The sequence below is a fragment of the Rhea americana genome, unplaced genomic scaffold (assembly GCF_003343005.1).
Source record: "Rhea americana isolate MKP2758 unplaced genomic scaffold, rheAme1 scaffold_160, whole genome shotgun sequence".
NCBI lineage: Eukaryota > Metazoa > Chordata > Aves > Rheiformes > Rheidae > Rhea > Rhea americana.
Genome location: NW_028185706.1, coordinates 1,704,926 through 1,721,864, shown reverse-complemented (window position 1 = coordinate 1,721,864; position 16,939 = coordinate 1,704,926). Strand labels below are relative to the sequence as shown.

Here is a 16,939-nt window from a genome sequence, read left to right as displayed (position 1 = left end):
GGGCGGGCGGCACGGCGGGGGGCGGGCGGTCCCTCTCGGCCTCCCCTCGAGGGGCCGTGAGCTGGCGCCGGCTGCGGCCTGTCTCGCTGCCGACGTCTGCGTCGTTTGCAGGTTCCCGGGGTTCGTTTTGCCCTGTCTGGGAGTTCACCCCGTGCAAGACGTCTCGYCGGAGGAGCAGCGCAGCGTTACTCTGAAGGTACGGTACAGGCGGGCCGCGCTGGGCGGCCTTTGACGCGCTTCCAGGGCTGGTTTGGATGCGCGGTGTTTGAAGAACGCCCTGGTCTAACCGAACTTCACGTCCGCCCAGCGGCTTTTATGTGCTTCTGTAATACAAAAACAACGGACCAAATCCCAGGATCTCTTAACGCAGCCAGTTGTCTGCGTTTGGCCTAAAGCAAAACGAGTCACCGAAGTCATTTAGCTGTATTACAGGTGCTACAGTGAAACATTTCTAAAATCCCAGGTGAGCAGTTTGCTTACAGCGAACGTCACGCTGGCGTGTTTGCAGCTGCCCCTTTGTGAGCGCAGGAGGTGGAAGGCAGAGCGTTCCTGCCTTCAGCCTGGAAAGCCTGGGCAGCTGTCTGCCGCCTCGGGATGAATCTTGTTTCAGTTAACTCTTCAGCTCCTGTGGAAAGATCGACTTGAAATGAAGGCTCATCGAGCAAAGCAGGGGAATCCTGCTGGTTTCTGAAACCTCACTGACCATTCAGCTCTCCCGTACTGTAGTAGAAATTTTCAAGATGCTGAGGATAAGAATAATGAAGGGAAATCCTATTTAATGATGATACTGAATTCATGCTGCTTTCATCTCAAATAAKGACAGAAAGGATTACCTCTTTAATTTGTTCTTGCAGGATCTGGATGCTGCACTGCCACTTATAGAACGCTATAAAGATAAATTGGTAGCAATTGGAGAAGTGAGTAGAATCCCATATTTTGTTTAAATGGCTGTGGTTTTGGCAGCAGCTGTCAGCAGAATTACAAACATTTACTGAATACTTGTTTTCTATAGGCAATAAATATTGCTAACAAGCTAAACAAGTGGAGAGTCTGATTTTTAATTGCCTTACTGTACTTCTCATATATCTGCTTGATCTCATCTTTTCCGTGGTTATTAGGAAATAAATGGCACTTACGCTGGTAAATTTAGTAGGAAGCATTGCAAAAGTGTGATATATTCTCTTACATCTGGATGCATTTTGAGCTGTTCTTTGGCACGGTGAAAAACAGAGTCACACTGTTACATCATTCACACTCAGATCATTCCTCTGTTCTGTCTTGATAAAGTTAGGCTAAGCTTTGATTTCTGTGTGCCCATAGACTTATGTAATGTTGATTCCTTTTGATTCCTTATCTGTCTAAACTCTGTATTAGTTTGCAATCGAACATAAGACGAGAGACGACGCATGGATATGTGTCGTCTCTCGTCTTATGTTCGATTGTAAACTAATTGAGGCTTGGAATCTTTAGGATACAGTTACTTTTTTGTGTATTGGTAGCAGAGAGGCTYATGTCTGGCTCTGTATTTACAGGGAAACCAGTTATTGGCAGAGCTTTGTAGCTAAACTTGCCATGTAGCATCTGTATCGTACATCAAGGACTTCAGCTGGTATACCTGTGAATTTGGCTGCTTTGATAAACGTTAAATTTCAATGTGTTTAAATAAAAAAAAATAGAATTAATAACTATTTTTTGCTAGGGATAGTACTAAGTTACAAGTTCATTCAGAAACTAAATTTCTGTCACAATCCAGATCTGAAATAATATTCAGTAACATATAAAAGAGCAGAAGACCAGAGGTAGATTAAAATGCTAAATAAACTTGTTAGTAACTATTTCCCAGATGTTTTCAAAATTGAAAAGCTGATATTTGAGAATCAACTCTTTTATTAGTAAAGCTACAGCTGAGCTCATTTTAATTGCCATCTCTAGCATATACATTTTTAAATGGCTTGCAGGTTTGAGGCATATTTGCTTTTATATATGGTATTGTGGTTTAGTCAAGCATTAGATATGTGAAATATTCTCACTTCTCTTCTCATGCTCTAGGTTGGACTAGATTTCACTCCCAGATTTGCCAGCACGGATGAACAGAAGGAAGGACAAAGACAGGTTTTGATCAAGCAGGTTGAGTTAGCAAGAAGACTGGATTTGCCTTTGTAGGTTTTGTTTATACTAATTGGAATAATTTACTAGATCTCAAAAACCTAAGGAAATACTTCCCAGGATTTATAGTTACTAAGAGCCCATGGAACTTTTCTTACATAGACTACATTAGCATTTTCAGCCTGTCARTCTACAATTTGAGATGTAATTACTGAGTTTTCCGTATGTTTCGGCTCAAATACAATGGTTGTCTGTGTGTCATGTCCTTGCTATGTTGTTGCTGCATCTTCACAGTAGTTAAAACGATTCATTTGTATATCTGTAGAATTATTTCCTAATAAGAAATGTAATACAGATCAATCATTTTCTTTCCTTCCGAGCTGCTGTCAGTTCATCTGTGTTTGTATGTGGGGGAAAGTATTCTGCTGAWTTCCCTCAGGCCAAGATTCTCCTTGCTTTGCAGAAATGTTCATTCCCGCTCAGCTGGAAGACCAACCATTAATCTGTTAATGGAACAAGGTATGTTTTTAGTGCACTTTGTCCTTCATCACTTTTGTCAACAGAACTTCTTCAATTTTGCCATGTTCTGTTACCAGTTTGTGTATGTGAAACTTGGGAGGAATGGYTCAAAGATGGGACCAACATCCCATAGCAAACTGACATTGTAGACTTACAATAAACACTGTTAATGAATTGGTTTGGCTCTGTTCTCTGAGGTGCTGGGAATGTGTTACTCCATGCATTYGATGGGAAGCCATCCGTAGCAATGGAGGGGGTGAAAGCTGGATACTACTTCTCCATCCCTCCTTCCATTATAAGGAGTGAACAGGTAACACTTAAAGGGGGTTGCTCTGTCTTGGTGCTTGAGGATTTCAGCTGATAGCTCTCAGCTTATCCAGGATGAGAAACACGATACCTTTGTTGCATAGCTCRGAAGTATGCTCTTTCAAGTCTGTACGATTTGAAGTGGTACTTGCAGTACTCACTTATGGTTAATGTCACCAGATACTTCTTGATAGAAGAGCTTGCTTTCAGCTGTTTATAGCATTGCACATTTTAACTCTGRCTGAATTTCCATCTGGGAGCTTTTGCCATAGCTAGGCATTTGGAGAGAAATTCTGTCTAGAACACTTCAGTTATTTCTGAAGATTTTTTTTTTTTTTTCGTTTTAGTGTGTTCTAGAGAATTTTACTTTGGAAACTTGTATCACTGCAGTGTTTTTAGCACAAAGACTTGTCATTTGGAAAAGGACTGGTCTATATGGCAGTGATACTATAGTTCTCCCCACCTGCCCCCAAAAGAAAATCTGCTTATATTTGGCTAAGTTACAGGCTTCTGAAAAAATGTGATTTGCACATGCTGAGCAAAGAAGCAGCTAAACTGCTTAAAGACTGTGCATTGGCCTCATTCACCCTTGACTTTGTGAGAATGCCCTTGTAATTTATGCTCTGAGCTTCTGCAAGCTATGCTAAATCCTTAYCCTGGGGAAGGAAAAGGGAGACGTTTCCATCCTGCACCATCAGCAGTTTTTGTAATAAGCTCAAATGTAAAAAAGAAAAAGGCATACTTCAAAGCAAAGGAGTCATGAGGGATAGACATAGACAAGGATGAAGATAGGAACCCAAAGAGAAGAAAGCAAAGTGGGATTGAGGGGGGAAAAAAAGATGCACAAATATTATATGTATAGAAAAGTAACAAAGTTGCATTGGTAACTCCAAGCATAGGGTATTTTGTGCAATATAATTACAATATAATTGCATCCAGTGTTTAGGAAATAGTTCTTTAAATATTAGTTATTAATAGTACTGTTAATGAGAGTAATATAGGCAGAGTTATCCTGTTTTTGAAAGGACTTCTTGAGCAGCTCCTAATATTTTTGCTTCCATTCTGAAATGGTTGACAAAATGTTGTCAGTGGCACCAAAGTCTTTGGACATCGCTTTTAACTGTAGAGCATACTCTTTGGTCTTGCATTTTTTCCCATGTCTAAATGAACAGAGAGAACATTTAATAGTTGTCTTTATTTTTTTTCAAGAAACAGAAGCTTGTGAAACTCTTACCTCTGGAAAGTATATGCTTAGAAAGTGACTCTCCTGCTCTGGGGCCTGAAAAACAGGTAAATTGTGGGGAGAGTGAATTCTATATATATAGTTCCAAAAATATACCTTATGGAGGCTAGCTATTGGGATGGGGGAACGAAGTAGTGAAATAAGCAAAGAAAAGGAATGAAATAAATTGCCAGATGAAAWTTTTTAGATGAGCTGGTCAAAGTAGCAGTTAAAGAGATAGTGTTCCTGAGGCTGGGAAAAGAGAAGAAATTTCAGGAATGGGCGAGAATAGGGGAGAATAATCAAAAGAGAATAGATAAATGTCATAGATGGCATAACCTGACTGAAACTGAGTCAAGAAGTACTGAATCTGACATACCTGTCATCTGTAGGAGTCTATAATTCTGTCTGTTTTTATGCACTGCAGGTAAGAAATGAACCAAAAAATATTTACATTGCTGCAGAATGTATTGCCAAAATTAAAAGAATACCAGTGGAAGAAGTTATAGAAGTGACAACACAGAATGCACTGAAAGTATTCCCCAAACTTCGGAACTTCCTTCGGATATAGGCTTAGCATCGCATAAAATCTGAAATAAATTATGTTGTAGAAACTATTGTTTATGGCCTAATAAATAAAACTAACACACATCTTATCTCAAATTGGAATTTTGCTGTAGAAGAGTCTGAGAAATAAGCACACTGTTACATAGATGCATGTTACAGTGGATATCATGAATGTCTCTGAGACCTTGTTCTGTATGCATCACAGTCATATCTGAAGTGGGGTAAAGTTAGATTGTTCATTTGCATCTCTCGTGTTTCTGAATGAATGTAAAGAGGAGCACCACAAAACGGGCATTTACGTCAAAGTTAGTTTCTCAGACTCCTTGCTCAGCTGCTCCTAGGGATACCGCTGATGTTCAGTGCTTCATTTCCTCCTCATTCCTTAATATCTGCTCTTGTGCATGTGTGAAAGTTGCTCCGTTGTGGGCCCGCTCGTGTAATGACTAAGCTCCAGCACACATCCTTATCTGAGCCTTTTGAAACGCTCAGCTGGGCAGACATTTTCAGTATGTCTTGTTCRTTGGGCAGAAGCAGCAACTCCAATTTCTTTCGAAATAGATTTGGAAGGACAAGAGCTGGTAGCCCTTTCGCTCCTTCCAGCCTCTTCCCTTGTTTATGGTAACTCAGTAGTTGCTTGCTCCCAAATGGAAGTCAATGGAATTTCAATCCTTTCTCTRTTCAAGATGATTCAGGTCAACATATCCAATAGATCCCAGAAGACACGTGACTAACAAGATTTTTTGCTATTTTGAGAAGGTTCTCCTTTGCTTTTGTGGGGGTTTTTCTGTTGTTGTGGTTGGTTTGTTTTTCTTTTTTGAACCATGTTCTATTTTATATGGAGAAAGTACAGGAAAGAAGCCATAACTGGTTTGGGAAGGAGGAGCCTTGAGTTCAGTCTTGTTTCAAGGACTTCTTTATTGTTATTTTTTTTACATTTCTGACTTCTCAATATCAGGAGGGATGGGATGTGAGAGGGAGAGAAGCTCCAATTTTGTGAGATAGTGGAAGTGCCTGTCTGCTGTATGGGCATATTGCCTGCCTATCTGGAAGCTGTGGATTATGCTACGTTGGCCAGTGGCCTAAAAACTGAATACTTTGTGCTGCCTCACAGGACCTGTGTGGATGTGGACCTATCAAAACAGTCACCAAAATTTTCTTGACTGTAAAACAGCAAGGAGCTAAATAAGTTAGGAATGTGATTTAATTGTTCTGAGGGCCAGCAGGAGTCTTTGTCTTCCTGGGGAGGTTACTGAATTAGAAAAGATGGGGAGAGCATTAATTTTGTCCATGACCATCTCTGATACAAAATCATGCATCATACAAACCTATGGCAAGATCAAAGGCATCTGGCTTTAAGAGCTGGGCACTTCTCTTCGAGGTCTCTGGTAGCTGTATGATTTTTTGGGCTAGACGCCTTCCTGCCTTACTGATCAGGTGTCTTACCTCTTGTCCCTTTTGGAAATGGTTAACAAAACACTATTCTGAAATTATCTGACGATAATTCATACCTTTTTGGAGGTGGGACAGGGAAGAAAGAGACTATTGACCTAACTTGGAAATTGGGTTCCTAACTGCAAATAGCTTAAGGCTAGATACTCTTAGGTCTTTTCTTTCTTCTGTTTGAAGAAAAATTCAACAGCAGAAGGTATCAACTCTCAGGAGGAAAAGCTTGTAATGTAAGTGAAGCTCATCTGAGGCATTTGGTTTTCCTCCACTTTTTCTTCCTCAGTTTCTTAAAACGGGGTTGTCAGAGGTTTTTTTTCACTGGATTTTGCAGAGAAGCTGTATCGTTTTGACTTTTACCTAGAGTTAGCTTATTAAGTTTGAAAATACTTTCCTGAACAGTTACCTTCCTCCAGCAAACAACCAAACATAAATCTGTTGTCTTTATTCTATTCACCATTCAGATCAGCAAACACCTGAACGTCTGCTGGGTGTTTAACCCAAAACAGCTAGAGCCTTTTCTTAACCTGCATCTACAGGCTCTGTTTCCGCTAAGCTGGGTGGAAAACAGAATTTGCCTCCAGATGGTGCTAGAAAACAGGTGTGCAACATTCCTAAGAGCAGTAATATGATTTATATCAATCATTATTAGTTACGTTGTTATAGGAATCGCTAAAAAGATGATACTGGGTAACCTGGCAGGTGCTTCACGCTGCCTGTGCAAAGGAGAGCCTGCCGGTACTGCATGGGGATGCAGTTATGCGTGGAGACGCTCCCAGTGAAAGCAAAGCGTCCGGCTGCTCGGCCGCTGGCCCTCGCCCCCCTCGGCTGCAGGGGGGGTGGGAGGTGCAGCTCGCCRCCGGTGCTGTGTTGCGGCAGCCCCGTGCTGCAGCGGCTGCAGGGGTGCAGGCTGACCCCGCTGTCTTCTCAGCGGCATTTGAATTAAGTCACGGCTTCAGGGGGCTTAACGTTCCAGAAAAAGAAAATGCAGCATCATTCCACTCTGTCTTGGCATGTCTTAAATAAAACAAGGACCAAAAGTTATGTCTTCTCTCCAGCTGATACTGGTTTTGTTCTGCTAACTCTTCTCCAGCAGGCTGGACTGATGTTGTTGCTTTGCACAGGAAGCTTAACTTCTCGAAGCATTTGTGCCGGCCTGGTGGTCGCCTGGAGTGCACGGGGAGAAAGGGTTGAAGTGCTGTGTGGGAGCTGGGACACTTTGCTACCTCTCAGGAGACATCCCTTCTCTGTAGGTGCCTGGGGGCGGTGGCACAGAGCAGAGCCCATCCTGGAGAAGCTGCTCTGGAGAAGGAGCACTCTTTGAAACAAGTTGCTTCCCCATGAAACCCTCTCACAACACCCCTGGGAAAAAGCAAGGACTGGCTTTCCTCGGGTTTCTGTCTGGGAAAAGTACAGCACAGAAAAGTTAAATAAGTTGCCCGATGGCATAGGAGGTCTATAGCAAAACAAGAAGTCCCAAGCCCTGCCCCTGTGCTGCGTAGCCCAGCTGGCGGTGCAGGCAGGCAGTTTCTTTTCCTCTGCAGCAGCCTGCTAGAAAAAAAATACCTTGCCCCTTGGTTCTTTCCAGGCTTAAAATGTAACACCCAGATGTGCTGTGTGCAGTGGGGACTCCCAGGTATGCAAAGGCTTACAGGAACGCACAGCCGCAAATAAGCRGGAGGGTGCAGGATGACAATAATGRTGTGCAGGTGCTTTCCATGGGCTGAGATGCAGAGCTTGGAGACCTAGARGGCTCCTAAAATTGTTCTGCCTGTGAGATGAGACAAAATAGTGGTTCACTATATATGTTAGGAAATCACACTGAAGCACTTTGCATCTTCCCGGTTCAACGAGCACCCTGAGTCGGTAGTGGGTGCCGGAAGGACACGGGAGTTGCACCAGCTCAGCTGGCTGATGTCAGCTGCCCTTTGACCAYCCCACCAAGCTGTTTGCATGACTCAAAGGGAACAAGGCCGAGGCAAGGTTGAGTGAAAGCCAAGTGACTTGCAAGAGGGTGCAAGGGTGCAAGGGTGTAATAGCGGCCACAAGGTTCAGTGTAAGTCACTTGGATTCCTTAGGTCCTGGAAATCACCTGTCAGTTCAGGAGCAACAGCTGAGGAACCTTTGTGCCATCTGTGCTTGCTTGGATGGTGTTGGAAGCACTGAAGTGGAGCATCTTTGCTGAGGGCCCTTGTTCTGGGACTTGTGGTAGTCACAGACTAGCAGGGCATGAGTGTGTTGAACAGTGGGGCATACTGCGAGGGAGATGTATCCCTGACATTATGTCAAGATTTGAACATGGGAACAAGTGAGGAGATGGTGATGAGGCCAAGTAGATGATACACTCTTTAATCTTGCTGTTTATTGTGATAAGAGTTTAAACAAATTGACCAAAGCTTTTACTGAAGGTGCTTCCAGCAGGCTCCTACACAATGCATAGACAGGCTCTTTAGAAGCAGAAACAAATAAATAATTAGGTGGAAATGCAACTTTCATCACTAATGAGCTCCTGCTTTTGTTTGTTTTTTCATTTATGCAGGCTGAGGTTCAAGCTTTTGTTTCCGTTACAGAGCAGGAAAATGAATTTGAGAAAGTTACTGGCTTAGCAGAAAGGTTTGTTGTTCCACTCTTTGCTTTCTATGTGCAATACAATGATACAGCTGAGATCAAAGAGAGGATACGAATTGCTATAGCACTTAGTTGTCTGAGCATTTTCCTCTGCCCGGAGATGGTTATCCATCCATTCATGTCCCATGCTGGGACTGGTTTYTCTATCAGCATGAATTAGCTGGGGCACAGGCATGAGATCCTTCGCTGCCCTGGACACGTGTGCAGCACTGCGCAGTGACCTTCACACCTGGCAATTCTGGGGCTGCCATGAATGACAAAGCAGTGAGCAAACACGGTGGGGACCATGGCCCTGATGAATCCATGGCAGGACCAGGAATTAATATGCGTGTCCCCCAACGCTCAGTGCTGCACTCCAGTGCCTGCCCTGCTCCCTCCATGGGCATGGATGGCCTACCAAAGCGATGGTCAGAGTCAAAACAAATGGGTGCTGTCTGCGTGGCCTGGGCGAGGTAACGTGTCTGCATACGCTGCCTTTGAAGGCACGCGTGGTTGCTCCACGGCCTCTAAAGGCAGCTGCTGAACGCGGATGAGCCCAGCCAACCGCAGCAGAGGGCTGGTGCCACGGGGAAGCCGCGACCGTCTCTGAACGTCTGCAATACGCCCGTCGCCGCTCTAGTGCTTTTGCTGTATCAGGGCTGTATCTTCTGTCACCAACGAGTGGAAACAGGCACTTGACTCCTTGTCAGGGCCCAGCCACAGCACAGATAARGTATGTGAGTCCCTTGTTAGTAGAAGACAAGCTATCTTGTGAGCAAGACCAGCCAAGCTCTGTTGCCTGGGGTCCTGCATCCTTGATGCTCCCAGCGCAGTGCTGCAGTCCTGCCCACGGCACCAGCGCTCCYGGTGGCAGCATTGCCAGGTCCCTCTAGGTTGAAACCCTCCCTCGTGGCGCTGCCAGCACCCGTGGGGACCCACTGGGCTCTCCCTAAGAGCACTTCGCTGACGAGCGCCAAAAYGTGGATTAAGAGACAGCACGACCACGCTCACTGATTTCCACCGGCATGTGTGCAGGCGCAGCGCGGCTGGCTCCGGGGTGGACCTGGGCCTGCCGACCGGGACATCCTCGGTGCTGCACCACACCTGGCCAGCCGGCCGTGTGCCCCTGCAGCGTCCGGCCCCGGGATTATCTAGCAGGAAGGCCTGCCCTTGTGAAGTGCACTGCCCGGAGCAGGACAGCTTTGAAGTCCTGATTGGCACTGGCTTATTGCTATAAATACACTCGGAGAGTTTTTTTGTGCCGAGAATGTTTCTGGCCGCACAACAAAGCGGGAGGAAGTGGACAACTGGAGCACCGTGTGGGAAGCTCCAATCAAAGCATTGCCAGATGATTTCCCATCTATTTAGGGGTCATTATTCCTGCCTGGGAAATTCTGAGTGGGAACTCAGCTCTGTACTACACRGGACCTCTGGGCTGTCTTGGGCAACGACAAGTGCCTGTACAGTGAGCTAACATGGGCTGACAAGCACGTGYGGATGTCTGTGTGCTCTGAAATCATCCCCTTGTGCAGTGCATCCGTACCACATCTCCCCGTATTGGGGGAACAYTTATCCAAAAAGGCTCCTAAGTACCAAGAAGTCCCAGAAAAGATACCAAACCTCTTTTTCCAAGSGCAAAATTTTGGGGTAGAAGAAGAGGATTTGTCTAAAGAAAACCTGGATGTACCTTAACCCTCTGCCATCACCAGAGCCTTGTTGGCCAACCTGAAGATAGTTCCTTCACCAGGACCCAGAGACTGCTGTGGTGTCAGGATGCGCAGAGCTTCCTCCAAGAGTCCTTAAGATGCCCTTTTATTCATAGAGGTGCAGATGACCCTGTGCTCTTTAATAGCCTGGGGTGAGGAAGTGCTCAGCTCCATGTCTCCTCTGAAAAGGCAGCGAGGGACCAGTCTGGCAGGCTGGTTCAATGAGACCCATTCCCCTGCACTCACAGCTGCCATTCCTCTGGGAAGGAAACCACCTAGGATCAGGTTGCCAGGGACATGTTAAGTTGCCAAGACTCCCTTCTTAGAGGTTTCCTAACTCTCAGGAGATCAGGCCCTGCCCAACCAATTAGTGACACTTAGTCTTTCTACTCCATAGCAGAGTTAGCTGGACTAGCACCCCTCCAGCGCTCTTTGAAATCTTTTCATTTCCTTCTTAAAGGCCTGAATAATTAGAATAATTGTTTGTGACACAGGAGGCTGATCTCCTCTCTACCCTAGACTGTTGTTTTCATCACAAAAACAGAATGTTTGGTTTTCTGCCTTTATTTGCATTTCAAGATGCATAATAATAGATAATGTATAGTTTTGTTTGCCTTGACTCAATTTACCATCCAGCTGCTTTTACAAAACTTGTGAGCTGTAGCTGGTTTATTACAGGACTTGGAATCTGCCCTCCCTCTCTTTTCAAGAAATACAGAGATAAGCTGGTAGCTATCGGAGAGGTAATGTGCATTGATTTCTGTATAATCAGAGTTTGCTCGAACTGACCACATGCAAACTGTTTGGAGGTGTGTGTAACACACTGTAATCTCTGGTTGTTGTTGCTTCCATTGCTCTGCACAAATAGAAGTGAAATGAGTTGAGACTGAAAACCCAAACTTTATTTTCCTGACTAAACAATGCTGGAAGAGTAAAATGAAAATTGCAAAATCCCTCAAAGGTGGAKCACTGATCGGAGATCTTTGAGATGCTGGATTCCTGCAATGCAAACATTGTAGGAAAGCTAGAGAGGCTGCTCTAGATCTTTATCAGGAGGAATATTTTCATGTCTGACATCATATTTACTTGATTTTTATTATTCATATGTTACTGTATTTCCAGGTATGTCACCTTTTGGAAAGTGCTGTTTTCTGCTCTGTTGCTTCATAGATAAGAGCTTCTGCCACTCTCTCGTGAGAAAATAAAGCTAACAAAAACATTAGATCCCCACGGGTTGAAGTTCATTGCATTTCATGAAGTCTTAAATGGTTCCTTGTGCAGGTTGGGCTGGACTTCACAACATGGCTTGTGCCCACACCTCAGCAAAGTGAGCAGCAGCAGAGAGTCCTCGTGTTGCAGCTGGCTATAGCAGAACTGGACTTGCCCGTGTGAGTCAGAAACCTTTCAACAGTGTCTCTCCCTCATACATCAGGCCTTAACTTGGCTAGACACCTGTTTCCTGCATTGCATCCCTGCAGGCATCCTCTACAGAGCTYGAGGGATTGTTTTGAAGTTTGAGCTTATCCAAATGTTCAACGGCTTGAGGCTGTAAAGATAAAAATACTTGTGAGCACTTGCATCTAGGAGGGTGGCATCCTTGCCAGAAACTAACTGGAGAAATGTTCCCCTCCAGCTGTGCTGCTGCTGAGGCTGCAGGAGACTTCCCAGCCTTTCTCCCAAAGGAGAGCTCATATTATAGTTTTTCACCTTTTCCTGTTTGTACCCACATGCACCTTTCAATGAGAGCTGCACTATGCTTCCCAGATAGGACCACTCAGGATATAGTCAGGTGATTATTATTCTTAAGCCTTTATTTTATATCCCGTGCTACAGGATGTGGTAGAGGAAAGGTTCCCATTGAAGCAAGACAGTAAACTAAAGAGGACCTGCTTTCTCTTGCAGGGAATTTTGCTAGTGATACGGCAGTGCATGGCTGTACCACACAGATGTGCCTCCTGTCCTATGCCTGGAAAATCTCTGTTGACTCTAGTGCAGGTTTCAGCCCTTGATATATACAGCTTACAAAGGCAGGAGGGGGGAAAGAAATTCTTCTTCTTAAGTGGACTTGTTAGTGTTTTAACTTCCATAGCTCAGCTATGGTATTTTGGCATAAGCTTGGGAAATCACTAGAGTTAGACTGACAAAAATAAGACCTTTGTCTACTCAAAAGCCCTTGATATGATTTTCTACCGTATTTGATGTATCAATATTTAGGAAAAGCATTGCTACAAAGAATTTATTTTTAGTTTCATGATATGACCATTAACCTGGGGAGGACCAAGATCTAATTTTCTTTGCTTTTTTGGAAAAAAATATATTATTATATGTGTGCTGCGTGCAGTGGGGAAGGATCRTGAATATATTTATATAGGTGCCTGGGGCACTGAACAGCAGAATAGAAACAAGTTAAATATAATCAAAGCCTTACAGAAGATTCTCTTAAACTTCAGAGGGGTGCAAGTAAGAACAAAATGGAGGTAATGTGTGGCCAGCACTGATCACGGGAGAAGTGCTGAAAGACCAGATGGTCTGGAGCGCTACTGCTTTGCCCTGTACTGTCTGCTTAATCTGGCCACGGTGCCGGTCCGGGTCACCAGGAGAGGCTGTCCCAGGCTCCCGGTATCCTTGCATAGTTCGCTGCCAGCTATTGCACTTCCACCCTTTGGACCCGGCGTAACAGCTATGCAGGTGGGGTTGGGGTAAAGGCTCATCCGAGCCCGTGGCTTTGGATCGCTGTGCCGATGAAGGCTAGTGCAGGCTCAGCCTGCGCAGGCTCAAAGCCGCGTCGGGAGTGAGGCAGCGCAAAGCAGCACCTTCACGTGCGACTTGTGCCAAAAACGTGCAACTTGGGGAGCTGGCTCTGTGGAGAGGGAGACCGCATGAGGGTGGCCACCTCGCAGCCCGTTTCCTTCCCTCAAGCTGCCTGCTCTGTAGAGTCGCCCGGTGGCTACAACTGACGTCCGCGTTCTTCCCTTGCACCTTCAGTAACGAAAGGGCTCAGACCAAATGGCACCAGCCATGGTAACTCTTCGGTGCCACCATCTCAGTTTGTGTCTGGTGATGTGCACTGTCAACAAAGCCGATCAAACCAGCAGGAAAAACCCAGGTGCGCCCTGCTCTTCGGCAGCTCTCTTGGCTGCATGCAGCAAGAGGTGCAGAGCCCCGTTGCACCCTGCGCACGGCCGTCCTCCTGCGTGGCCGCGGCCTTGTCTCCTCCCTGCCCTCTGCGTGCAAAGCGTAACTCTGCTTCCCTCCACAGCTGCTCTTTATTGCTAAAGGAAACATAGACAACATATTTCTACTTTCATAGACTGGTAAGGTTGGAAGGGACCTCTGGAGATCATCTAGTCCAACCCCCAGCATAGCACCGTATGGGGATTGAACCCACAAGCTTGGCGTTAGCAACACCATGCTCTAACCAACCGAGCTAAACCTGCCCCCTAAATAGCGCTGTCTAAAAGTGAACAAACTGGTATTTAGGATAAAAATGAAGGACATGTCCAGTGTCGCCACATTTTTCTCTAGCACGTGTTTACCTTGCGCAGGAACGTGCACTCTTGCTCAGCCGGCGGGCAAACGATTGCTTTCCCGAAGGAGGAAGGCGGGATTGCTCCTCTTTCCTTACGTGGCAGGTACAGGACACGGATTTGTGCATCGCTCTTTTCTGTAACTGGTCTCTGGGGTCGTTCTGCTCCTGTACGGGAACAGCACGCGTTCCCTCCAGTTATGCGGATGTGATGATAAGGCATCTCTGCCTTGAGCGTGTGTTTCAAAATTCAGTGAAGTCTACAGGGCTAGGTGGAAAGTACAGAGGAGCTACTCAATATTGGTCTATCAATGTAAGTAAAGCAAAGTATGAACATTTATGCCAGGTGGAAAATTAATGAAACAGAAACCAGGGAGAGTATTGCAGCTTTGGGGGAAATGATGGAAGGCAGTCGAGCAAAACAACTGCTGTCTGAACRTTATCTAATACATTTTCTTTTGAATGAGAAGTGTGTGATTTCAGGAGATTTTTTTTTCTCCCTGTGGTCTATTTTAAGCAGATCTCTATATTACAAATTTGACTTACCTGATGGGGGGAAAAAAAGGGAGACACTCTTATCACTCATTGAAAATAAACAAATAGATCTACGCCTACAATGTAAGCATGGCAGGAGAGAGCAGGACAAAAATAAGGGGTTTTAGATCTGGAAGCCAGGAAGCTGGGCTGTTACAGCAAAGCTTTCTCCCATAATTTAAAGTCTTAGCATGGGCCAGGCARGTGCTAATTGTAAAATTGTTGATTACCGGTCCTCTGCTGGCTGGTGAGCAGTTTATTTGGTGGTACTTGCACACCTGCTGATGGGCTGAGGGAAGCTCAAGAGCACTTCTGGCAGACTCAGCAGCCATCTCGCCATAAGAAGAGCAGGGTTAACAAGTCCAAGCATTGTATTTTTCAGTGATTGTACTCCTGACCCCTAATCTTGGAGATTTTGTGCCCCGCGATAAGAAAGGTTGATAGACAACTTCTGGGGTGCTCAGCTCTGCAGCCTGATCCCAGTGTCCTAAGATCCCTCCTTGGGTTTGGTACCTGTCATAGGTGCTCAAGACCTACTGCTTCATAATTTCACTGGAAGACCCTCTGTTGCTCTGGAAAGTGGTACAAGCYGGCTATTATTTTTCTTTTCCTCCAGCTGTTACAAGGCATGGTCAGGTTAGTCCTTGGAGAGCTCCTGGAAGCCATTTCAGCAGGGTTATAATTGCATCGCACCATCCCTGGCCTTTTGCCTTCTCCCCCCTTTTCCAGCTGTCGTTCTCCAGGATCTGAACCAATGCAAGGGGGAAAAGTGATAGTAGTGGGGATGGAGAGGTTGGTTRTGCCTGACTGGGTGGTGAATGCCCTGCCATGAAACACACCAGTGCCCCTCTAAACTGGTTTTTCCTTTTCCCTGTTGGAAAGAAAAAGATATTGGGACAGGGGTATTTGGAAAAAAGCATTAGGGAGAGAGACCTCATATAGGAACTCGAAGCTGAGCCTCTCACAGCCYTGGCTGTTGTTTTTAAACAAATTTGCCCATTTTGAAATGAGAGACTCATATTTCCCAGGTAAAATCAATACATTTTGACACTTCTTAAGAAAAATGCAACCTCTCCCAGCCCCTGGCCGGGGAGCAGCAGGAGCAGGCKGCTCCACAGGCGATGGGGAGCTGGGGTGGCAGCAGGGCAGRCAGTGCTGTGCCCTCACCAATGCAGTGCAGTCGCACCGGCTGCCAAGGAAAGCAGAGCAGGTCCAAAGACAAGCAACTGGGTTTGGGCTGCTCACAGTTTTTCCTCCCAACATGGCTCTTTTCACAGCTGGCTGGCCTCGAACACAGCTGGGGCAAGAGGCGGCTCCACGTCAGGGTTGACCCTTGTCACAAATGGTGGAGGAGCCTACGAGGAAGGGTGTCCTGCTGGATCTTGTCCTTACCAACAGAGAGGGACTGGTTAGAAATGTGAAGGTTGGGGGYAGCCTTGGCTGCAGTGACCATGGGATGGTGGAGTTCAGGATCCTGCAGGAAAGAAGTAAGGCAACAAGCAGGATTGCAACCCTGGACTTCAGGACAGTGGACTTTGGGCTCTTCAGAGACCTAATTGGAGGAATCTCATGGGTTAAGGCCCTAGAAGGAAGGGGGGTCCAGGAGAGCTGGCTAGTATTCAAGCATCACTTCCTCCAAGCTCAAGAGYGRTGCATCCCTRTGARTAAGAAGTGCAGCAAAAGGGTCAGGAGACCTGCATGGGTGAGCAAGGAGCTCTTGGCCAAATTCAGACAGAAGAAGAAAATACACAGAATGTGGAAGAGAGGACAGGCTACTTGGGAGAATTATAGGAACGCAGCCAGAGTATGTAGRGAGGCTGCGAGGAAGGCTAAGGCCCGGCTGGAACTGAATCTGGCAAGGGACRTTAAGGACAACACGAAGGGCTTCTTCAAATACATCAGCAGCAAGAGGAGGACCAGGGAAAACGTGGGCCCACTGCTGAATGGGGTGGGGGCCCTGGTGACAAGGGATACAGAGAAGGCAGAACTACTGAATGCCTTCTTTGCTTCGGTCTTCCCAGGCACCAGTACAAGCTGGGGGCTGACCTTCTAGAGAGCAGCTCTGCAGAGAAGGACTTCGGAGTGCTGGTGGACGACAAGTTGACCATGAGCCAGCAATGTGACCTTGTGGCCAAGAAAGCCARTGGTCTCCTGGAGTGCATTAGGACTTGCCAGCAGGTCGAGGGAGGTGACCCTGCCCCTCTGCTCAGCCCTGCTGGGGCCTCATCTCGAGTACTGCATCCAGTTCTGGGCTCCCCACTACAAGAGGGACATGGAGCTACTGGAGAGAGTCCAGCGTAGGGCTACAAAGATGATCAGAGGGCTGGAGCACCTGCCCTGCGAGGAACGGCTGCGAGAGCTGGGCCTCTTCAGCCTGGGGAAGAGAAGACTGAGAGGGGATCT

At 46.0% G+C, this 16,939-nt stretch overlaps 1 protein-coding gene across 1 annotated transcript; it reads left to right on the top strand.

Annotated features, from left to right (window-relative positions):
- Positions 1–4: 4 nt before the first annotated feature.
- Positions 5–4,767, top strand: TATDN3 (TatD DNase domain containing 3; the record flags this gene model as incomplete). Its single annotated transcript, XM_085300162.1, has 7 exons — positions 5–196; positions 855–917; positions 2,050–2,159; positions 2,570–2,625; positions 2,823–2,935; positions 4,141–4,221; positions 4,581–4,767. Coding segments are annotated over 7 exons (759 nt in total), but the record flags the coding sequence as incomplete, so codon positions are not given.
- Positions 4,768–16,939: the final 12,172 nt, after the last annotated feature.